Source organism: Protopterus annectens, chromosome 1.part0 (assembly GCF_019279795.1).
Source record: "Protopterus annectens isolate FY-2018-M chromosome 1.part0, PAN1.0, whole genome shotgun sequence".
Lineage (NCBI taxonomy): Eukaryota > Metazoa > Chordata > Ceratodontiformes > Protopteridae > Protopterus > Protopterus annectens.
This window is the reverse complement of record NC_056725.1, coordinates 522,600,252-522,626,121: the sequence shown is the minus strand read 5'-3', so window position 1 is coordinate 522,626,121 and position 25,870 is coordinate 522,600,252. Positions and strand designations below refer to the sequence as shown.

General features: G+C 38.9%; 1 protein-coding gene across 1 annotated transcript in view; it reads right to left on the bottom strand.

The window, feature by feature from the left end:
• Positions 1 to 25,870, bottom strand: part of KLHDC3 (kelch domain containing 3) — a 1,708,415-nt gene that overhangs the window by 546,643 nt on the left and 1,135,902 nt on the right. Inside the window, exon 10 of the mRNA XM_044061135.1 lies at positions 19,701 to 19,809. Coding sequence (XP_043917070.1) covers positions 19,701 to 19,809 — 109 coding nt within the window. The remainder of the gene's footprint in view (positions 1 to 19,700; positions 19,810 to 25,870) is intronic.

Here is a 25,870-nt window from a genome sequence, read left to right as displayed (position 1 = left end):
GAAATTGTTTAACATGTCTTAATGCTACAAGGTGCTTATCTGCTTGAGAGTTAAGAGGCAGACAGCGCCATATTTTGCAGACATAAGTAGTACAGGGAGCCTCCAGCTGAATTCTGTGATTTGGTAATCTGCAGTACAGCTTGACCTGTAGAAAGCAAAGGCCTGTTTGAAGTGCACAGCTGGAGTACATTTTACAGGGCTGGCATTCACTGCTCTTGTTGAGAAGTTTATGTGCAAATGCAACCTGGGAGAAATTCAGGTACTGAGACAGCTAGAACCCAACAGAGTTGTTTTAGGGCCAGACAGTGGCAGGATTTATTCTGCATATTAGTGGAAAATTTTATTTTACTGTAGTTCTGATCTAGAAGAGGACTGTCTATTAAGTATTGGAGAACAGTAGGAAAAAGAGGCCAAGTCTTTTCTTGATGCAGGAGTTAAAAGAAGAAGTTATGTACTCACCATAACGTTCCATGTGAGTTGTTCCATCTCGCCTTCATTCTTTACTGATGGGTTCGGAGCCGATCCATCGGCTCTGATACGGCCATTTGCAAAGCTCAAGGTTTACTAGTAGCTCGAGACCAAGCCTCTTATCCCATGATGCACTACTGGAATTACCTCAGATCTTGTTTGCTGCATGTACTTTATACATACAAGTGAACTACCCTCCCACAGAGAGGAAAATGAATTGAGCAATCAGGATGAGACCAGCCTCTAGGTAAACTATCAGCCAGGTGGGGGAAAGAGTGAGGGACGTAAAAATGAAGGCGAGAAAGAACTCACATGGAACGTTATGGTGAGTACATAACATCTTAATGTGAAGTTGCTCAATCTCACCGTTCATTCTTTACTGATGGGTAGCATCCCTAGCACCCTCAATCTTGGGTGGCTCACGGGAGTACATTCTTCAGGACCGTAGACCCAAAGGAAGCCCTGTCCCCTGGAGGCCTCATCAACTTTGTAATGAGTGTTAAAGGTATGAGGTTTTGACCAAGTGGCTGCAGCACAAATGTTATCAAGGGGCAATTTGGCTTGGAATGCAGAAGATGTAGAAACTGCTCTGGTAGAGTGAGCTTTAATCTTGTGTAGTAAGGGCATATTAGCAGCTGAATAAACAAAAGTGATGCAATCAGATAGCCATTTAGAAAACGTCGTTTTAGCCACTGGTCTACCTTTTCTGGCTTCAGAGAAAAACACAAAGAGCTGGTCTGATTTTCTAATATCTTTTGTTCTGTCCAAATAATATCTGAGCTGTCTGTGAATGTCAAGCTTGTGCAGAATATACTCTAATTTATTGGAATGGTTAGGGAAGAAGTCTGGTAACTCAAAGACTTGGTTGATATTAGATTCCGAACAAACTTTGGGCAAAAAGGAGAGGTTTGTCCTAAGAAACTCTTATCAGCATGAAAAATCAAATAAGGCAGGCTGATAGATAAAGCTTGAAGTTCTGACACTCTGTGGGCAGAAGTAATAGCTACCAGAAATATGGTTTTACACGATAAAAATTTGAGATCACAAGATGAAGCTGGTTCAAACGGGGGAAGAATTATACGAGACAGCATAAAATTTAGATTCCAGGGAGAGTAAGGAGTTTTCACTGGAGGCCTCATGTGAAAGGTTCCTTTGAGAAAGGCCTTGGACAACTTGTGAGACATTATGTTCAGCCTGTCAGCTCAGAGATGAAAGTTAGATATAGCAGCCAACTGGAATCCAACTGTTACGGCTGCCGCTCCATTAAAGATCATAGTCAAGAATTCCAAGATGGACATCAAGGGTGCTTGATAAGGATCAATGTTCTGCTTAGTGGCCCATATGGAAAATCTCTTCCACTTACTAAGGTATAATCTTCTGGTGGACAGCTTATGGGAAGAGAAAAAAAATATGTTTTGTCTCATTGGAAAAGTTATGAAGCCTGGCTATGAGGGGAACTGGAACAGCCAAGCTATTAGCTTCAGTGACTGCAAGGAAGGATGGAGGTCCCCTGATGAATATGTCAGAAGGTCCGGAACTGGGTCCAGAATCCATGGATCCTCCAAGAGATGACGATGAAGAAATGGGAACCAAATCTGCTAAGGCCAATGAGGGGCTATGAGAATGATGGTCCTTCCCAGCGACTTTGCTTTTTGTAGAAGTCTGTGTATTAATGGGATTGGAGGGAATGCATAGAGGAGGTCCGGGGGCCAATCATGTACGAGTGAGTCTCTTGCAGGTTCTCCCAGAGGGGGAATCAGGGCAAAGTAGCTTCTGCATTTTGTGTTGATGTGACTGGCAAAAAGACTGCAGCAAGGCTGGCCCCATTTGCGGAAAATCCTGTCTGCAATCTCTTTCTTGAGGGACCACTCATGTGGCAACAAGATTGCCCTGCTCACTTTGTCTGCTATCACGTTGGATCTCCCTGGGATGTGCATTGCCAACAGAAAACGTTGGGAGGATACAGCCCACTGATAAACTCTGAGAGCTTCTCGGGGTAAGATCTGGTTCCCCCCCTGCTTGTTCAAATACCAGACTACGGACATATTGTCTAAACTGCAATTGTTCCTAGGGGAAGAGTCTCCTGGAAGTACTGCAATGCCAAAAGTACTGCTCTCATCTCCATAACATTGATATGCAGATGTGACTCTTGATCCGTCCATGTGCCTTGGGCAGTCTTTCCTGAAAATGCCCACCCACACCCTATCAGGAAAGCGTCCATGGTCACAGTGGCTACTGGAGGGGGCATCCTATAGTAACATGAAGAGACATCAACCACCACCGAAGGTCTCTCTTGCACATGTTCGTAATTAAAATAGTGTGATTCATTGAGAGTTCCTGATAAGACCACTGAGTGAACAGCAGCCAGTGAAGAATCTGCATATGCATCCTTGCTAACGGTATGGCCAAGATCGCTGCAGCCATCAAACCCAAAACTTTAGCACTTCTGTGGCTGGAGCTCTGTCTTTCGATATCAATGAGATGACATGCTGGCAAAGGAGAAAGACTCTCTCTCTATTGGTAGTCGTAGAGTGGTGGCTGAAGTGTCTAACTCTGCCCCAATAAAAACGATCTGCTGCGATGGTGACAAGGCAGATGTTTCTGAGTTGACTGTAATGCCTAAGTGATTGCAGAGTGTCAGAGTGTATTCTCTTGCCTGAATCAGTTGATGCCTGGTGATAGCGGTGAGGAGCCAATCATCTAGGTACGGAAACACTTGGAATCCTAGACACCTCAGGTGAGCCGTAACCACTGCCATGCATTTGGTGAACACTCTGAGGGCTGTAGTGAGACCAAAGGGCAGGGCTCAAACTTGATAATGATTGGCTCCCAGTCGGAAACGCAGGTGATCTCTGAATGGCCTGGCCATTTTTGTGTGGTAGTATGCACCCTTGAGCTCTATCGAGCACATCCAATTGTCTTTCCCTAAAAAGGGAAGTATAGACTGTAGCGTGACCATCCGGAACTTCTCTTTCTTCACAAATTGGTTGAGTCTGCTGAGGTCCAAAATGGGTCTCCAGTCCCCTGTTTTCTTTGGAACCAAAAAGAATCTTGAGTAAGTTCCGGATCATGTTTGGTCTGCTGGGACTGGCTGGATGACTCTCTTTTCTAGCAACTTGTGGACCTCTAAAGTTGTTTGTTCCCTGTAATTGGGTGGAACATCTAGGATTCTCCTTGCAGGTGGAGTGGAGAACGGCATGAAATGCCCCCTGGAAATAATACTTTGTACCCAGCAGTCATTTGTTAAATCTCACCAGGCACCTGGGTGCAATGATAAGCGACCCCTGACTGCCTCCAGAGCAGGAGAGTAGGGTCTCCTTTCAGGAGCGCTGGTAGGGTTGACCAGAGAAGTGATCTCTGTCACCCTGGTGTTGCAGACCTCCTCTGCCGCGAGGGCAGCATCTTCCATTATTACTCCCTCCTCTGCCTGTGGGGGGGGGGGTTCACCACGTGTGTCCTGAAAGGCTCCTTGGGCTTTTCGGACCTACATCTTTCCTCCCCTTTGGGGTAACACAGAGTAGGGGTGGAAAAACAGACTCCGATAGCAGACTGTCTTTCCCTCCTGTTCCCACCTGGTCAACGTTTCATTCACTTTAGGCCCAAAGAGAGATGAGCCATCAAAGGGAGTGTTCATGAATGAAGACTTAAAGGGCTCCACGAAGGAACACAAGCACATCCAGGAATGTCTCCTGAGAGCAATTCCTGTACCCGCTCTGCCCTACTCATCCCATCAGCTGTATATGATATGAGACGCATGGACGAGTTCACAATGGAATTGAGGGTAGCAAGCTGGGTGGCAACTTTGTTGGAAGCCTCTGCAGCTACAGTACCCTGAAGAGCATCTCCCAGCTCCTTAAGGAAATCTCTTTGCAATATGGTGAAATGGGTCAAATAGTTCAGGGATCGGAGTGTAAAAATCGTTGAACTAAACATGCATTTCCCATATCAATCCATGATCCTGGACTCTTTGTTAGGAGGACGGATAGAGAGGAAGTCTCAGACATTTCCTTTTTGGTGGCTGCCACCATCATGGCATCAACAGGGACTCCTTTGGACAAAAAGGATTTATCTACGGGGGCAGAAATAAATTAGGCATCCGAGGGACAGGTTCCATGGACTCTGGTGACTCCCACGCCCTCTGAGAGATCAGCTGCATGAGCTCATCGAAGGGCGGAGACACCCAAGAGGTGGAAGGTTGAGACCCAAAGCCTTCAGGAGAACTGACTCATCCTCAGTAGGGCTTTTGGACTGCCAACCACCCCTCTGCCTAAGGATCTCGAGCATCTCTGCAAAAGAGATATCCTGAGAGGGGGATCATGGGGACCCTTCTGACTCATCCAAGTCAGTGTCAGATGTCAAAGACTCCTGAGGGGAGTCCAAGTGTCTCCTCTTGCACAATCTCTTCCTGGGAACCTCCTCAGTAGGAGCCTTTGGGGAGGTCTCGGAAGAGCATGGGGCACCCTGTGGGGCTCTACGCTCAGTCTGTATGATGGAGGCAGAAGCGGACACAGGCACTTTCGGGGAAGAAGAGGCCAGACCTGGTGGCAAGGATGTCTTTGGGGACAAGGCTCTCCTCATGGCTTCGAAGGCATCATGGCTCCGATGAGAAGGAGTCGACGGACCTGAAGGAACTGCCACAGCCCCTCCCTCACCGAGGCCATGGGCTCCGGGCCGGAGGTAGGAGCCGAGCTCATCTGAGCAGAGGCCCCAAGAGGAAGAGTCGGCACCAAGTCCATGCGACTATCCTCTCCGGACCAGACAGGAGAGTGTTGGCTCCTAGAGTCCACAGTCGGCGCCGAAGATGTCAGAGTGTATGGAACAGAGGACACCAAAGGCTCCATGATCAGCAGGTCGGCCCCCTCTGGCTCCAAAAGTTCAGTACGGCTCGGAGAAGGAGCAGTCAAATCCAGGGTGGTGGCCTTCGGTTCCGAAGCTAGGGTCGGGGCAGACAACAATTTAGCAAGGACTGGTGCCCATAAGTGCTTCTGCACCAATCGGTCCATATCCAAATCCAAGAGGCTGATAGAAGACCTAGAGGAGTGCACCAATGGTGCTGATTGGAGGAGTGGAGATGCAGGTCTCTCAGATACCAGCTCCAGAACTGTGGGCCGGCTCCGAAATGAAGAGACACTCAGCTCCAAGAGCTGTGGAGCCGATGTCCCAGAATCCTCCACTTTGTTAGACTTTTTAGATGTCTTGGAGTCTCCTGAAGATTTTGAAGACTTGTAGGACTTGCTGGCCCCATTCTGGTCACTCAAAGCTTCAGAAAAAGGATGCTTCAGCAAACCTCTATCAACAAGCTTCCTTTTCCTCTCCAATAATACCCTCGAGGAAAAGGAGTGGCAAATACTGCAGGACTCCTGCAAATGTACAGCACCTAAGCAATACAAGCATTGAACATGCCCATCAGTCACAGACATTTTTTTGCCCGCAGTCTGGACATTTCTTGAATCCAGACTTTGGGTGTTTGTCCTTATCTTCAGACATATCCAAAGAAAAATCCCTTTAGGCTTAACACTGAAAAGAAAGTCACACAAGCCTAAATACAGCCTAAGTAAGTTAAGCTATTTAAATAGCACATGAAGGGAAAGGGAGCTTATAAGAAACTATAGAAATGACACTATGACTAATCTATGGAATAATATAAAAAATTTAAAGAAATAACTTGCGAAAAATGGGTTTTTGAAGAATATTGGCTCGAGCAAACTGGAACCAGTGAGATCCATGCCGCGGCAAACTAGATCTGGGGTAATTCCAGCAGTGCATCATGGGATAAGGGGCTTGGTCTCGAGCTTTGCAAACGGCCATATCGGAGCAGATCGATCAGCTCTGAACCCATCAGTAAAGAATGAACGGTGAGAATTGAACAACTTCACATTAGGATTTAGCTCGACACAGTGCACCCAGTTTTTGGTGGCTTTTTTTTTTTTTTTTTTGACTACTTCCCTTACATGGGAATCAAGTTTGAAGTTTGAGAGACAGGACAGCACAGCGGATGACAGTTGGTTTGAGGTTGTTGCAGGGGTAGAGTTTTGCAACAGGGAGGTTACTGTGTCTATAAAATGCTGATTGAATTTAGAAGCTACACATTCTCTGTCACTGTAGACAGGGAGAAGGCTGGCTGGTATGACCTGGATACAAAAGTTTGTTTATGGTCTACCAAAACTTTTTGGCATTACATTGCTTAATGTTTTGATAATCTGTATAATTTTTCTTATATTGCGTGATTTTTTGTCACGTTCTTGAGTCTCAAAGTTTAGGCGCAAGTCAGAAGAGAACTTCTAGTTTCTCTAAGCCTTGACATGTTCCTTTATCAATTGTTTTGTCTGCTTGGACAGTCATGGTGCTGGGATTGATTTGCTTTATTTGGCATTGGTATTCAAGTCATAAAGGATGGTAGAACTGGATAGTGAAACTGCTTCATCAAATACTAGTTTAATCCTAGTAACAGTTTTATTCTATCTAGGACAACACATACATTACATGTTCTAATACTGGTATTATACAATTTTTATATCTAGGCTGTTAGACATCTGTTCTCCATTTAGTTACTGTGAAAGGATATGGTATACTAGGCAATACTTTTGAAAAACAAATTCCATGAAAAAATTTAAATACCTCTGCTAATCAGGTGGACAATTATAAATTCTATGCAAATGAACTAACTTCTGAAGAGGAAGTTCTTTTCGGATCTCACTTTATTTTTACATGAACAGCTCATAAGATTTGCCATCCACCCTATATACACAAAAGCTTCTCAGATTAGTGACAAGAAAGTGAGATAGGTATATCTAGCTTGTGTCAATGTTTTATTTATGAAAAAGAAGGAAGTACATCTAAACTATTTTTTGTGGAAAAGAAGATGGTTGCTTATCAGCCAAGTTATTACCTTTAGTAAGAACGATTTACAACCTGTTTGTTCAATTTCTCAAATTATAAACCGACCAACTGATCAAACCACTCCCAGCTAAAACTGCATGGGCTGTATAGGAAACATTACTACCCAGTAACCATCACCCAAGCCTGAATTCCATCCTTGAAATAACAGAGTCTGTGCAGTCAAAGTAGACATTTATGTGCAATTCAGTAAAGTTAATATAAGGTAAGACTTGCAGCTTGCAGAATCAGACTACTGGGACAGCTGATTGTCCTGCACATTCACCCGAGCAGGTAGTTGTACTGGTGCATGCTCTGTACTACAGGACGTGGCTCTGTAGAACCACCAACACCACCTATACTACAGCCCATAATAATGGGCAATCAGTTCAACAGGACAGGTCAAAAAATGTAAAATAAATAAAATAAATTTTTGTTTAGTCCAAAATAACTGCCAATACATAGCTTGTTATCCTCCCACCCCCACTAAAACAGGACAAACTATCTGCTTAGCTTTCATTTTCAGACTACTCCCTCAACATTTACTACAGTATCTTGCATCTAAACCCTCTAAATACTTAGTCACACAAATAAATCTCTACTTTGTCTTCCTGGGCTTATGTACTGCTCCCTGCAATTCCTTTACCTCTCTCAGCTTCTGTTTTACACTGTTCAACTCGTACAGTTAGCTATCTCTATAAACCTTACCTTCTGCCATAGCTAAAGCTTACTGATTGTTGATTCAGTTTTTGGGCCTCACTCCATTAACCCTTGCTAATCGCGGGCTCACTCAGCTGCTCCCTTATTTTACCCCCAATTCCCAGCCATCCCCTCCTACTCTGCATTGAAAATATCCACACTCCACAACACACTTCTTCCAACCTATCTCTGAATCAAAATAGTCACAATATAACCCAGTTACAGTTGGCCTACAATTAGCATCTGACTCATTTACTTAAAGTGCTGCTACCCAGCTTGTCTTTTTAGAAGTTATACTGCTGTAACCATAACTATCCTTGTCCACATAAATATAATTAACAGTCCTACATACCCATACTCACTACACCAAGAGTTACCAAAGCTATCAATCACCATAGCACCGGTTCTGTACCAGCAAACCTCCTTGGATTTTTTTCAATTACAGATATCCTAAATCTAAGTGTGTTATCATACAAACTCCAGTAAAACTACAGCACAAACATATTTGGCTACATACTTTTCTTCATAAATATTCCACCCTCAAAAAATCAGTGGTGACATTCACTTAAACCCTGGTCCCATACAACAGCAACCCCCCACATTAATACCACAGTATTAAATGAACCATTATTTTCCTCTCCCATCCCCCATTTCCAGTCTTCTCTTCTTAAACATCAATCTTAGAAACATATGCAATAAAATCCAGAACATACATGCTTGTATTGTCACATATTCCCCCAACATAATTATAGCTACAGAAACATGGCTAAAAAAGACATGACAATGAAAGTACCCCCACCTGGTTTCAGTATAATTAGGCTTGACAGAAAATATAAGTGGTCAGGCAATACCAATCTTCTACAAAAATTTCCTAAACACAACCACGTATGCATATGAGATACCATAGCTTAATGCAGAACTACTTCTATCACATCTCAAAAATCAGATCATGTACTACACAACATCTAGTCTAAATAACGAACTCCTCATGCATTTTATGTAACTGCCTATGCATATACATCTTATTTATATTACAGTACTGCTAAAATCTCCTTTTGATTTTTAAGCATTATGTATTACTGTGTGTGCTTTTAAATTGCCTTGTTATTGGTAAATTATTTGTATTATACTGAGCTTTTCCCGCGGGCCTCCGCTGAAAAAGGGCTTTAGCTCAGTCGGACACTCCCAGTCAACAAATGTAAAATCAATAATAGGAAACTGCTTTGTTTAGCAGCTATATATATATATATATATATATATATATATATATATATATATATATATATATATTTATGTGCACACGTCACCAACTAAAAACATTACCACTGTGGAAAATATCCTCTACAGGACACTCCACCATATACAACATGAAACAATACTACTAGAAGACCTAAATATAGATTGGCAACTTAACATCAACATCCCATTTGATTCCATAAACCTGTACGGTTTTACACAGTTAATTATATCAGTTACTAGAGTCCACAAAAGTACTGCTAGGCAATCAACCTTAGACTGGACTCTTGCTAATAAATCCAACAAAATTAGGGCAGCTGGTATTCTTCTAGACAGCCTAAGTGACCATCAACCTACTTACGATTTAATAAGTTACAAATTCCAAGAGAAACAAATGATTTACAATCAAGTTTTTAACTTAAAAAAATTTGACAAACTTAAGGTACCCGCGGTGGTGGTGCTGCGGTAGCGTTGTCGCCTCACAGTAAGACACTGTCCGTTTCGATTCTCAGCTAGAGCATCTTCTGCGTGGAGACATGCGTAAATGGGAGTACCTTCGCTGAAGGTTGTACATCAGGGCTGGTAACTCGGCACGTAAAAATCAACTACCAATCATTAGCGGACCGGAGTTCCGCTGTGGCGACCCCTAACCGGGAAAAGCCGAAAGACGCAAACAGTCAAATCCTGAAGGTAAAATAACTGGAAATTACTAAAATTTATGTACTTGGACTCTGCTGCCATACATTTAAATTAAATATTCCTAAAAATTCTCAGTAATCTTGCCCCAGGACGTACTAAAAGGGACAAATCAAATCCTGCACCATGGCTAAAAGAAACTAAGAAATGAATGCCACAGAATAACAAAGCCTGGAAAGAACAACTCAAAAACAGTATAGAAAATACAGTTCAACTTTTCAAGTAACTGAGGAATAGGACAAAATACCAAATAAAACATGACAAGCAAATGTATTATAACATCCTCCAAAATAAACATCAAAAACAACCCAACACTCTTCTATAATTCATAAACAAACTTTTACATCCAGGCCAAATTACTACACCCATCCTACATCTAACAATAATAATGGATTCACTTTCCACACAGTTTAATAATTAGTTTATACAGACCATATTGTCCCCTCAAACATTAATACTTCCACTACCCTCTCATTACCAGCAGCCTCTATTCAATATCCTCAGGTATTTGACCTTCAGCCTAGTACCTATATTCACCATTAAAAAACGCCTACCTAAGCTGAAATCAATCACCCTAGTTGCTGACCAACTCTCCCCTCAGACTGCTTAAAAATATCTGCAGTTACAATTGCTTCTCCTGTCTTTATATTGATAAATAGATCTATATCTGAAAAATGTTCCTTCCATCTGGAAAAAATCCATTATTACACCTTTACACAAAGGGGGCACATCTATAGAGTTTAGTAATTACAGGCCCATTGCAATTTTCCCCCTATCAAAAATACTTTAAACATGTATTCATGCTTAACTTGTACATCACAAATTCCAACAATCTGCTCTCAGCATGGTTCCAGACCCCACCACAGCACAACTATGCCCCCCCCCTTCACTTCACCAGCACTATAAACCAGCATAAGAACTTATGGTAACCCTGTATCAACTGCGTTTCTAGACTTATCCAAAGCTTTTGACACTGTATCACACAATTACTCGCTGAACTCTCTTCTATAGGCCTCTCTCAATCCTCCCTTAAACAGCTCCTTAGTTATCTATCTGGAAAGCAAGAAGCAGTCAAATGGCAACAGGACCACTCTTCCAGTTACCATAGGTGTCCCTCAGGGCTCTATACTAGGACTCCTCTTTAATACTTTTTATAAACAAGATTCACACTGCCATACACCAAGCAAATACAGTACAATACGCTAATGATTAGCCTTTAATATGTACAGTCCCACAACATCCAGACAAGAAATCATCCAAATTTCTTTCTCTTCAATCGAAAGTAACCTGGCTGAAAAAATCAATCCTACTCCTTAATCCCAATAAAACAAAACTGATGCTCTTCATCTCAAAACATCATGTCCATCAAAAACAATCTTTCTTGGTTACATCAGCAAATACTACCATTGAGGAAGTACCACAAACTAAATTACTGGGCATGTGATGACCATCTTAAATTTGATCAACATATGCTTCAAACAATTAAAAACAAAAACACCAGAAACTTGGCTGCCTTTACAAGACAAAACAGTACCTTACACACCCAGCAAGAAAAGCCTAGCCTCATCCTATTTGCTTCCAGCCCTCTTATATGCTTCACCTATCCTTACAATTCTAAGCTCTACACTAAAATCCAAACTAGCCTCCTGTTACAATAAAGTAGACAAATTTGTTACCAACACTGCACACCAAGGTCAGCACTACCAAGCCATAAGGCAGCTAAACTGGCTAGAGCTTAACTACATAATATAGTCTCAGCTAGTTATGACATACAAACTATTTTCCTGAACAATGTTCTGCATTAAAAAACATACTATTGCCTTACACCCCCCCACATGGAACTTCCGTTGTAGTGATAAATTTCTACTAAGCACTATTAAAGCAAATAATTCACTGGGGGGCACATTATACTCCTGTTACATCTCCAGACTCTGGGTCACCATCCCTACACAAGTCAGAATGATTAAAACATTCCCAAGCTATAAATTCCAGCTCAAACAGTACCTTACCCAATCTTGGTCATACTCATGTTCATCAGTAGGTTTAGATCTCTAATGAAGCACAAACGTCTTATTTCTTATCACTAATATTTTGCCCTCCTCTAACTTGAATCATTACACCCCAACAACTTCCCCTCCTGCACTTGAATTAATACATCCCTTTTCACAGACAACCCTCTTAAACATCTCTCATCTTGCTGTTTTTCTAACTGCCCCATTCACCTCGCTACCCCTCTCATACACATCTGGTACACTCAAGTCATAAATCTTCTAGTTATACCAATTTGGAACAGGCATCCTAAATAAAACTAATCCTATACCACCATGCCCTCTCAGTCATATGCTATTACCACTGTCCTCCTATAAAATACCACTATCTCCCCTCCTACATAATTTAACTTAATTATGTATCTTGAACTCTTTGAAAACCTTTTTTTCCTGAAGTGTAAGAACACTAAACTTCTTTACAATAATGTTTTCCCTTCTGTAGCCTCGGTCCATTTACTGAAAGATTTTACAGCTGGAATACCGGTCTTGTAATTATGTTTGTTGTTTCATGAGAAATGTTAACTTTTTTTCTGCGAACTGTCTGAAGTTCGCATGTTGATATAAATGCACTGTACTGGGGCTTCTCTCCCCCACCTATAGCTAAAAATGGGCTCTGCCCAGCTGGGCTTTCCCACCTGACAAATAAATAAAAGCTTACTCAGTACTCTATTTTTATAGATATGTGAAGATGTTTGCTACAGCTATACGCTGAGGCTGTACTGACAACTTGTACTATATGAGCACTTCTGAATTAATAGTATGTCTCACTGCTGTTGTCCAGGGTTCTTTTATGGGATGTTCTCTGCATTCAGGCAAATGCAATACTACTTGCTTGGTGTATCATAGACAGCACAATAAGAACTTGTACATTTAATTCTTAAATATTAATGGGCTAAATATCACAAAGAGGGCTAATTTTTTATCACCTCTGGAAGATCAAGACACATGCTTGTAGACTACAAGAGACTCAGTTTAATGAGGAGTTCTTATTATGGGTCATAAGAATAAAAAAGCATATACTTTGTAAGATTCAAAAATCAAGGCATTTAAATTGAAATTCTCAACAAAGCAGAAGTTAAAGGTGGCAAGATATTCAAGAAAGCATTAGTTTGGCCATTAATTTGATTGCCCTGAAATTAAAATGAGAAAGGAGTTAAAGTTTAGCATCACACTGCAAGTTATGTTCACAGATGTTAACAGTACAGTCTACAGCTGAAAGTTACTTAACACTAAGACAATACAGTTTGCCTAAGTAAACCTTAAAAATATTTTTTTTTTCCAGGACCGGTCATATTTTAACATTATTACAGACAAAATTATACAGGACATAGGTCCAAGGGTGAATATGAGTCCATACTGGATGAAGATTTAAGTACGAGTTTATGTTATTTCATCTAGAACTCAACTTATTTAAACTTATTTTACCTAAACTAGTAAAACGCAAAAACAAAAAATGTCTTTGTGCTTTATAAAATGATTTTCTGATCAATACTATGAATTTTCTTAAACATGTATAGGTAATATTGCAGTTTGTTTTAATGCAGTGTCCTGTATTGTGTGAGTGTGGGGTGGACTTCCAGAGTTTTTTTTTTCAACTTCTTCCACTGTAGTTTGACTGCAGAGTTGTTATATACAAGTTACGGGGTGTGGAGTTGAAGGGGCACTTGCTGGTTTAGATAAGTTGTGTTTAAATAAGTTGTGTTCAAATAAGATGAGTTTCAGATAAAATGACACAAAATTACACACATACTTACATAAACATACACATTCTATATATGTAAATACTGAGAGCGAGAGATATGTCTTAAGTTAATAACAGACTTCGCCTAAAAGTAAGCTTATCAATATTTTTCAGTATTAGGCTCTCTGATCTAGTGTTAGCTCCCCCCAAGAAGTGTGTTCACCAGAAACAGACTTTCAAACAGAACTGAATCAGACATTGCCTTATATGCTTGGCACAGGACACCTCTATGTAACGTGCAATAAACAGAATAAGATGCCTTTTGTTAAAGCTTTCCTAAATAGTTCAAGCTTTAAAGCACTATGATTATTCTAGTAAAAAAAAATGCACTTTTTCAAGCTACATAAGGTGGCTTATTCAAAAGTTAAAAAAAAGAAGAAAAAAAAAACAACAGGCTGGATTCACTGATGTACAAAGTGGTGCACTGATCTCCTTGGAGTGACTAGACAAACCCTTTAGCATAAAACTAAAGAATATGCTTTTCTGACTTTGGATGACAAATACTGCTAAATGTTTAGACTATTGTTTTTACCATTATCCACAGCTCCTTTAATGTCATCTCTTTATTATGACTTGACCATCCACTTTGTTATAATAACTTGCGTACTTCTTGTCAAGTCTCATGATGCTACATTTAAAAATATTAAAGGTAAAGAAAATTACTTCTGCAACAGGTGTAAATTCTGGAGCATCTCTTCAGCATACTTTACTGAAGCAACTGTTTTCCAGTTTGCAATCAGCATATTTGGTTACCCACAGCCCATTTCTAACTCTTATCAGAGAGTAGGCCAAAAAGGAGCAGCCTTATAACACAGCAGAATGTGATACCACTGGTAAAACTCCTGTCAGGACAGACAGCTAATCCCCCCCCCCCCCCAACATGTTTTTAAAAAGTGTTTTGCCCACTGAATGACATATGAACAGAAATTCAGCTACTGATTTGTCAACTGTTCCCTTACATGCTCTACTGTTGAATGCCACAGCAAGGTCAAGATAAGCAACATGCACAGTCAGTCCAAAAAATGTTACTGCTACCTGCTCAAAGAATGCCCCAACATTCAAAACATAATATCTCCCCCTTAACAATCCCATAATGAGAATCTGAACAACTCTTAAGATAATGCGCCCAGGCTGCTACCGGAAAATGAACTTGGGACTAGTGACCTTAACCAGTTAATAGACCAATAAGAAAAATACTGTCCCACATCCATTAAGTAGTAGGACATCTTTATTATTTGAATAAGCTTTACTATGATTTTACAGAGTGCAGTGGTCAGGCTGATGAGTCAAGACTTTGGATTTTAAATAAGCTGCCCCAACAAGCATCTGTTAACTGGTACTAACGCAGTCTGTTACCTCATAATAGGGACATGGTCACAAATAACATTTTAATTAACAACTGGGAGAGGGAGTAATTCAGGTTTTCCTTGATTCTGTGTAGAAAACCACCAAGTAAGTTACACGATACCAAGGAACTTTAACTTGTGGCAGCAGTTATGTCTGTGGGTACACAACAGAACTCTCCTATTGTCTTTATAGTACTCAGTACATTTCATTGCTTACTATGAAGTCAGAATAAAATTCTTCAAGTATATTTTCAAATTATTTTGCTAGGGGATCAGGCCAAAATGCTTTATTCACAAATTTCCCTTTCATTTTTCTAATGTAATTAAAGAATGCCATGACACCTCTTTCAACGTGAGACCAAACTGAGTTACTACTTAAATCTTGAAGACATGAAAATGAAGTAATTTCTCCACTTTATTTAACCCAGACTTACTTTTATGCCCAGTTTTATTTTGTAAAACAACTCCTACTTTCTGATGTAGATCTTATATTACTGCTGTGATTATACCAAAGTATTTTTGTTCAACTTACCTACACACGTGTATCTTACAGATATATTTTCATTAACCCATGAGATATCAGAGAACTCTCTGACAGTATCCTGAACAAACTTGCTTGAGTCACTAAGCACAGTATTTCAGTTTGAGAGTAAATACACTTGTTTTGTTGATTATGTCATTTATTGCATCATAGTTACCATTGTTAACATCTAGAACACTCATTTGCATATAAATTAATTTGATTCATACTCTTACGTTAACAATAATGGTATCATAGCCTGTATTAATTAATTGGTGAATAACCATGCTAGAAGACCAAAAAGATCCTAGGTACATTAGTATATTACCTGAGATACTGCCACCCCTACATAGATTTTGTGTGGTTTGTACCAAGCAGTTTTAGTTAACATGGCTGAGTAACACTTCAGCATGTTTACTTGATGTTCAGTAGTCAGTCTAATGATTGGGTGGTTAGAATTCCAGACAAGGACTGCATTTAACTTACTCAACACTATAACACCTTTTTTGTATACTTCCAGTTCACACCTACACCTCCTTATGGCATCTAGGACATTTTAGGCCTTGCTTCTTTAACAAAGTGCTTCACCAGATAGTAATAGGCAATATTAGAAATGGCAAGGAGTTACTAACAAAACAACACTAAGATTGATAGTCTAGGATGTTCTACAGTGAAGAAATAAGTTGTTTGTCACATTCATATTTATTTTCATATTTTCATAACCGAGACCTATGATATGAAACATCAATGCGGGAGATGCTGGTTTGTATCACATTATTCAGGAAATATTACTAGTTGTTTGTTCAGAACTATGAACATAAGTAACATATGTACTTAATACTTCAAAAACAAGTGACTCACAAACTGTTGCATGACATTAGGTGAAACCTTAGATATTGAAGAAAACTGTCTAATACATGCAATGCAAGTTGCACATATTGATAGATGTCCAATACTATTTGTACTGCTAATTGTGCAATTAAACAAATTTTCATATTCCTATAAATATCTCAAAAACATGCAATTACAGACATCTCTTGTCATGTGAAAGCTTATGTCTGGTTAAGAAAACAATGTTCTAGTAATATATGTCCAGGTTGTACAGTTTAATATATGAAAACTTGTTTGTGAAAGCTCAGAAAAAATATATTGTGGGGCTTGTGTGCATTATAATACAGAATCCAAGGAAAAGACTACGAATGTACTGATTATTATCACTTTAAAGATTACTTCTTACTGATAACATTGCTAATTGTACAGCTTTTATCGTTCACAAAATATTTACATTACTTTCTCTTATGCTTTTTAAGTTTATTTTTCAGAAAATGCTCTGGAAAGCAAGAGGTGTGTAGGCTGCTAAAGGTGTGACATTACACACCACATAGGTGTTAATGAGTTAATTGATTTTCTTTACATCCTGGAATTTAGTCAGGAAATTCTCATGTTCCCCAAGGAACAAAGACAGTGCATTACAAATTCATACACCATTACAAACAACGTAAACAGTTGACATGCACAGTGACTACAAAACAACTGATGCAAAAGACATGCAGGTGACCTGAGAATTTTTTTTATAACACCTTTACTAACTTCATAAACTGAAAAATTACATGGGCAGGCATTCAGTTGTAGAAAACAAAACAAATCCCTGAGGCATCGGGCCTCTGAACACCCATGGATATGAATTATTTCCACAATAACAAATACCTTGTCAGGCATTATTGCTTGAGTGAAAAGTGTGCCACTTTTGAACGAATGGTATTTCAGCTTTCTATGTGAAATGCAGAAAATGAACATGCAGAACTGTTGATTGAAACATCCCAGAATTTAAAAAAAATAGAGTAATATGTTTTATGAAATAAACAATAATGTCAGATAGGATGTGTGTTACTGGGGAATTATCATTCCAGGGGTGTTTTGAGGCCCAGTGCTGCAAGTGGTATTCCTCTACATCCCCGAAAGGGTATTATTTTCCCAATAACACAACCTGGAGGGCATTATTGTGTTTAAAGAAAGGGATATTTGTTAAAATGTTTTGTATTTTATTTATTATATCTTTTTTTTAATATTTGCCGTAAAATATTTTCTCCACAATGCATCAAACTCGCTGTACCATATTTGTTAGATGAATTATTTCACATCCAAAATACAAGTTGTATAAGAAATGTCTATATATACATACACACTCAGAACCACATACAGAGATGAGCAGAAAAATAGTCACACATTTTTTTTCTTACTTTTAATGAGCAAAAAGAAATGTTAACCATTTTTTTTCTCTAACATCTTAACATGAAGCTTATTTTTCAGTAGGCATTACCTGCATATTGACACCCTTCTAGAAAACATCTGCTCTGCAGTTAGAGTGAAGATGTATAGGCTGCCCATTCTTTAGAGCAATGTAATGCTGTCGAGTGCAACAAGTAATACACAGTGACCTTATGTTCAAATAACCATATCTGTATATATACATACATATGCGTCATAAATTCTCCAAGGAGGGCATGGGATGGCTCTTGAACCATATCCTCAAAGGAGGCACTTCTGCACCTATAAGTACAAGCATCTTCAACATCATCACAAATCAAACTAACATGTAATGCTATCTCCTTTGGGCATACCAAGCAAAAAGAACGCAAATCTGTACTGCTCACAAGTCTTTCTAGACTAAAGGGGGTAGTGAGTAGAATCCCTTAACCTGTTTAAAAAAAAAGGCACACCTGTTCCGGGGGGGGGGGGGCACTAACTCATTCAGTATGAACTGGTTAGTACTGGTGATGCTTACCTCTCCTATTTATCTTGCCATCAGCTGACAGTGGGTGCCAGCTCAATCTCGTGCCAAATAAGGCAGAGTGGGTGGTTCATATGAATCACAGGCAGTCTCAAGGACAGTCTGTAAGCAATGATGGATGGCTTCAGGACACCTTTTCTTCTTCCCATACAACTGACCCAGTCTGAACATCAAGAGAAGGGGACCCTTTACTTAGTCCATTAGTGGGCCACTCTCCAAGGTCACCCCTTCACCTCCACATACCGAGAGTGAAGCAGCTTGCATCTCCCCTTGGCAATTGGAGCATATCCATTATGACTCCTGGCTTGTGATTGCATGATTACAGAAACAGTCAGGCACAGAAAGTGAGAACTTTTCAATGATAATTGTTAAAACAGAGATCCAAACTTCGTTAAGTGTCATAAAAGAACTAAGTACTGTAGAGGATGGGCATGTATACCATTCTAACTTAGCAAGTGAGGAAATGACAGTTAGGCTGCATGGGTGCCCCTAATTAAAGGGGTGAAAGAAGTTCAAGAATTAGGTCAAACTCTAGCTGTTAAAAAGGAGAATATTCCAACAGTTGCTCACTACTGAAGGTGGTCAAATACATTCAGATATATGTGTCTTATGTTTTCCTGCAAATGAATACACCTGAAACAGATTTTTAATGTCTGCTTCCACTTTGCCTTGTTGAGTTACAACTTACCAATAAACCAACTGGCCACACACGACTGATTGGGAACTGAACCCAGAAAAAAATAAATAAATGTAAGCTTTTTTTTTTTTTTTTTTTTTTTTTGCAAATGGCAAGTCACATACACCTCCCATGTGAAGGGGAATCATTCACCCCCCTCAAACTTATACAAACCAAAACTCCAAATTAACACCAACATATCGAGAAAGCAAGCCTTTTAAAACAAATGGATCACTTCCTGCACACACCTAGAAAGGTGATTTCCTATGGAAAATACTGACAGGACAGCAACATCAATGAGCCAAACTCAACCAGACACAACCTTGACAAGTTTGCACTAATTTTTAGGCAAGTCTTTAATGCTCACTACTGCATGCTGTGCTCTAAAGGACATTAATAGATACTAACTGTTGTTACACAGATGAAAAGAATACTGTTATAGTCCCCAAAATGGGTATACAATTATTTCCACTTTTTTCTTTACTGTTGGTAAACAGAAAGCTAACAATAAAACTCTCATAAAAACAAATATTTTGGTAAAAATAGCATTCCAGGATGACACAGTCCTTGGCAGCACATGGGACTCATTAATAAAGAACTAACCTGGTCCCACCAAAAAGAATAATTTTGTCTCCAACCATACAACAGCACTGCCTCCTACGAGGACAGGGACCTTTCCCTTTTGGTTCAATCTTCTTCCAAGAAAGCGTATCTGAAAAAGAAAAAGTGGATCAGTACATTCCTTTGAACTAACAGATTAACCAAGGTCATCAAAAACATAATACTACAAAAGGAAGTCAGACAGCAGTTAACAAAACTATAAAAGGGGGACACAGACAGCAGTTAACATTATAAAAGGGGGTCAGACAGCAGTTAATAAGAACATGAGAAAAAAAGAAGTGAAAAAAGAATTTTAACACTTTTATTAAAGTCTTACACTTTAAACAACCATAGTAACATTTTTCATTATTGTCATGCATTGTGTGTGCATGTTTTCTCTAACAATTAACGCTCACATCATTAGGTTAACTACTTGATTCCTACCTGCCCTTAAATCTCATTCCTCCTGATTATTCTGCATGCACAACTCCCAGAAATGCCATTTACTTCTATGTAATCTGCTCCTTCCCTTTTCCAAAGTTCAAACCACCAGTTTTTATCTCATTTACAATACTCAACCGTCTGCATATGTGGGAACCATACATAGGCCCTCCCATATTTGCAAATTGTCTTTCCACTCTCCCTTCCCAATCTTTTCTAACCTCCACTTACTGATTCTTATAGTTATCTTGCAATATTTTGAATGCCCTACCAATTATCCTTTTTTAATAGCAGCTTATGTTCCACATGATAATTCTGTTCTGGATTTGACTGAAAACTTTACAAAAAAGAGCTGATCTTTTACTCAGTACACTCCCCTAACACTTTTTCTTTACCTATTCAATTAGTTCCTGGGAAGGCAATCTCTAACCTGCAGTCAACACCTCTGGTGAACTCCCTTCTCACTCAAGTTATTTGCTTTCAATACTACGGTTCCTTTGTTAATTTTATCCAGTAAATTCTGACCCTCTCTTGCCTATTTTCTATACTCCAATTTGCAGTCTTCCCTATTGGTAAAATCTTCTTTCACCATTCCCATGCTGGCTTAGCTCTTAGAACACTCTACGCTAATTTATGAATATAATATTCTGCATGGTTGTCAGTTATTTTCCTTAAGGATCTGCATCCAAAAACGTATTCTCTCCTACTTAAACTCCATTCTTGTTTTTATTATTATCCAATTTCCACCTTGATTTATAACCTTCTGCTTGTATGTATATGAGCTTTAACTAAACAGCTCTAAGTATCCATTTATATCAGGTAATCCTAAACTATCCTATATGGGGAAAATCAGTTTATCCCACTTAACTCTTACCCTCTTTCCTTCTCAAATAAATTCCTTCAACTCATTAATTATGGTCCACACATTTTCATTTGATCCAATATAAACATACTCCTTACCTGTTTATAAAACTAGAGACTAGAAACACTTTCATGGTTTGTATCTTGCTATCCATAAACAAGAACTTCCCGTTTGTCAAATTTTGAATCATCTTTTGTGTACTACTTTTCCAACAGAATCCTTTTAATCCATACACCTAAACCCCTCACCTTAGCACGTCCAAAAAATATAGGCATTGCTGGATCAATTCACATATGGCAACATAGTTTAACTCTATAGCCTTTGTTTTATCTTCATTTATTTTATCCCTTGAAAATGTTCCACAACACTGAAATGCCTTTTTTGCATTTATAAAGTACAAAATAATTTCATCTGAGAATAAAACTAATTGTTTTGATTACTACACAAGTAATACCCTTGAATTTGAGAGCTACTTATTTTCGTTTTATATATATATATATATATATATATATATATATATATAGACACCTACCTGGTTCTTCTATTCAAAATCAGCTTTACTCTAACTGGAAATGCAGATGCTACCATTTCTCTACTCATAAAATCCCAACTTGACTCTCTTGAATGCTTTCTCTGCAGAAATGCCCAACAACAACAGATACATTTTCTTAAATTCAGCTTCCCCTCTGGATTATCACTGTTCTTTTAAAGTTGTCAAATATCTGCCTTCCCTCCACAAAAAACACACTGAACCATATCAATCAATTTTGGCAACACCTTTGCCATTCTCTTAGCTAGTACAGACAAATGCTTTATAATCACAGTTTAAAACTGAAATGGCTCTATATGAAGTACAGCCACCACAACTTTCTCTCAAGGTGCTGGCAACTATCACTTTCTTCCCCACCAACCATGAGAGTTCCATGAGAGTACCATCTATTCCTGAAGACTCCCCTGTTGTGTGATAAATCAATCACCATTTTTATTTCAACTTTTTATCTCTGCTGTTAACTGCTGTGCCCAATCATCCACCAACTTTGGCTTAATTAAATCTTCCATAAATAAATATTTTCACACCCTTCTGCTTTGTACAAATGCTCATAAAATTTCTGAAACCTCTCAACACCTCTATATCATATCTGGTTATTTTGTCTATTTTTTTCTTGTCATAGGTTCACTAAGGTAAGTCGTTGTGCTAAATGTTTTTTTATACAACAGCAACCTTTTTAAACTCATGCATATAGGAATTTAAGAATAATACCAGACAAGTGATCACAGGGATAACATTCCTAGACATATGCAAGTAAGCACACTAAGTTCATACCTCTTTTTTCAAGCACTTAATGCTTACCTCACAAATCAATCAAGGTTGTATACAGCTACATTGGTGTAAATTTATGTCTGCCTATCTAATCAAGACTAGCTTTAAAAGGTAGTCAAAATAGTAGTCTGCTTGACCTGTAAAGTTAGTTTAGTACACGCGCACTTCTTGTTTTCCCTTTAAAATTCTTGCAATTGCTCATCTTGTTTTGTGTGATTCCCCTTATTCTGAAATACTTTTATCAACCCCATCTAAATAACTCCCATTAGGTTTCTCCAATATCTCTCTCATTTCTACAATGTTCAAAACTCTGCATTGTATCCCACTCATTAGCTATTCTTTATAAATAAATTATCTTCCCTAACACTCAAATAATTCCCACTCTCCATTACTTAAATTCCTCTCATTAATAAGTAGGAAGACAACAGTGTCTTAGTTTTTCTTTACTACTCTCCATCTTTTTAAACACACCAATAAATTATCACTTACGACAAACAAATTAACAGAAAACAAACCACTAACATTATATAACACATTAGTCTGCATTTTTTAACACACCTTTATCACTTAAGACAAATTAAGAAAGAAAACAAACCACATTAACATTATATAACACATCATTTCTTTATTCGTAACTATCAGTACATTAGACAAATTGCTGAATTCCTGGCCTTTCCTTAAACCTCAATCCTCCTCCTAAACATTATTCAGCATATATTGTTCCCACAATTTCCATTTTTTTCTATGTAATTTGCTTCTTCCCTTTTCTAAAGATCCCACTTCCAGTTCTTTTCTCTCTTTCAGAATATTCATTTGTTTTAGACTTTCATTTCCATTTTGTATTAACTGCTTTTTTGGCAACAAACAGATTTAAACTTAAGGCCTTACTATGTCGAAACAAGTTAGGTCCCAGTTAAACAAAAAATATTTCCTTAGTTACAGCCATTTGCTCAGCCAATATTTCTAACACTGTACTCTATGGGGAATATTCAAAACCTGCCAGCTCTTACACTCCCAAAACGTATGTTTCCACTTACAACTTTCTTCTCCATCACACCTCTTAACATTTATTAGCTACCGGAGGAAAAATTCTTTGAAGGCTACTTGGGGTATAAAAATATCTATTCAAACACTTCCAGCAAAGATCCTAAACCTAGACTTTTTGTACACTTGTGAGCCATGCATACATCCTCTTGTTGTTCTCTTCTAAATTTTCCAGTCTCCCTTCATAGTCTTTTCTAACCTTTCATTCATTCTGACAATCATCCTGCAGTATTTTATATGCCCTACTAATTGCCCATTTTTAGGGTGGCCATGGTGGTGCAGCGGTTAGCGCTGCCTCCTCACAGCAAGAGGTTCTCCGGTTCGATTCTCAGCTGGGGTGCCTTCTGTCCGGAGTCTGCATATCTTCTCTGTGGTTGCGTGGGCTTCCTCAGAGTGCTCCGATTTCCTCCCACATCTGAAAGACATGCTGTAGGTGGATTGGACACTCTAAATTGGCCCTAGGCATGAGTGCGTGCGCCTTCTGTGGAAGGTTGGGTGCCGGGCTGGCAACTTGACACCGTAAAACTCTGCTGCCAATTATGAGCTGACAAGTGATCCGCTATGGCGACCCCTAACCGGGAAAAGCTGAAAGAAGAAGACCACCTAATTGCGCATTTTTAAAAGCAGCCTCTGTTCTAGAGCAACTAAAAAACTCCATCAGAGCAGGTCTTTCACTTAAGATTCCCCTATCCCCTTCTCTTTTCCTATACTATGACATCAATCCCTGGCAATGAAGGCAGTCTGTGGCCTGCAGTCTAAATCTCTTCTTGACCTCATCCCACTCTGTAACCTTTCACTCTATAGTTACTTGCTCCCAATCAATTGGTTCCTTTGCCAGTTTTCTCCTGTAAATTCTAGCCTCTTGCCTATTTTCTGTACCTCTAGTTAGTCATTCATACTGTCAAACCCCTTTCTCCATTTGCATGTTCACTTAGATCTTAAACCACTTTCTTTAGCTTAATGAATATAACATTCTGTATAGTTATTTTCCTCCTTTAAGATCTACATCCAAAATTAGATTCTATTTCTTGAACTTCCCCCTACTTCACTATCATGCCTTTTTATTCTGAATTTTAACCTACTGCTTGTGGTTATGCATATCAGCCTTAACTGTGCAGTTCTAAAATATCCCTTCAAATCAGGTAATCCTAAAACCATATTGTTTTACTGGCAGGATCAACTTCTCACTTAACCCTTGTCCTCTTCCCCTCCCATACAAATTCCTTCAATATTTTATTAATTATTGTCCACAGCTTCTCCTCTGGTTTATGAAAATATGCCTGACCTGTACATAAAACTAAAGGGACTAAAAATATTTTCACTGCTTGTATCCTAGTATCCATAAACAAGTGCTTCTAGGTTCTCAGTTATTGAATTATCTTACTTGGTCTCTTCCCACATATCCTTAGCTGCCATAAAAGAAGCATTTTTAATCCATACTCAAATACTTCATCTTATTGTGTCCCCATAAATATGGGAATTCTGAACCATTTTGGGTGTCAGTACATAATTTAGAATTATAGTGTTTGTTTTAACTTAATTTTGTACCTACAAAAGAACTGAAACACTCAAAATGTTGCACAACGCTGATGTCCTTTTTTGGATTTACCATGTATAAAATAATATCATCTGCAAATAAAGTCAACTTTTCTTGATTACCATACCGATTACATCCTTGCATTTTTTTAGTCCCTTATTTTCTTTGCCAATGGCTCTAAAAGTAAAACAAACAACAAAGGTGATAGAAGCTACTCCTGTCTGGCTCCTCTGCTCAAACACAACTTACCAGAGAGGCACACTCCTGCTTTAATTTTTCCCTTCAAACCTTTGTATAGCCTCCTAATTATCCTCACAATTGTATCAGGGAATCCAAATGGTTCCAGTGCCCTACTGATAAAATTCCTGCTTACCCTGACAAATTCTTTCTCTGCATGAAGACCCACCAACAGCAGCATGTTTTTACATTCAGCTTCCCTCTGGATCATCACTGTTCTATTAATGTTGTCAAATATTTGCACCCCACCCCACAAAACTACATCGATCCATAACTATCAATTTTGACAATATCTTTGTCATTCTTTTAGCTAGTATAGAAAAACACTTTATAATCATGGTTGAAAATGGGTCTATATAAAGTTGGGTCTGATGGGTCTTTACTGTCCTTAGGTAATACATCCCCCACAGATTACTTTCAGAGATGCTGGTGCTTCCCTTCCTTTTAAAATACAGTTAAACAAAATCTTCCAGAGCTGTATCACTTTCTTCCCTTCAAACTTGAATAAGATGCTGGAGACTTTCCAGGAGATGGACTACACAATGCTGTTTTTATCGCATCTCTTCCTATCTTAACAGCTAGTTGTTGAACCTCATCTACCTCTAACCTTGACACAATTAAGCCTTCCATAAATATTTCCATTTGGCCTCTTTCTTGATTTCCATATTTCCCTGCCTTATGCAATTTTTTCATAAATTTTCTGAAATATCCTAAAACCTTAACAAGATATC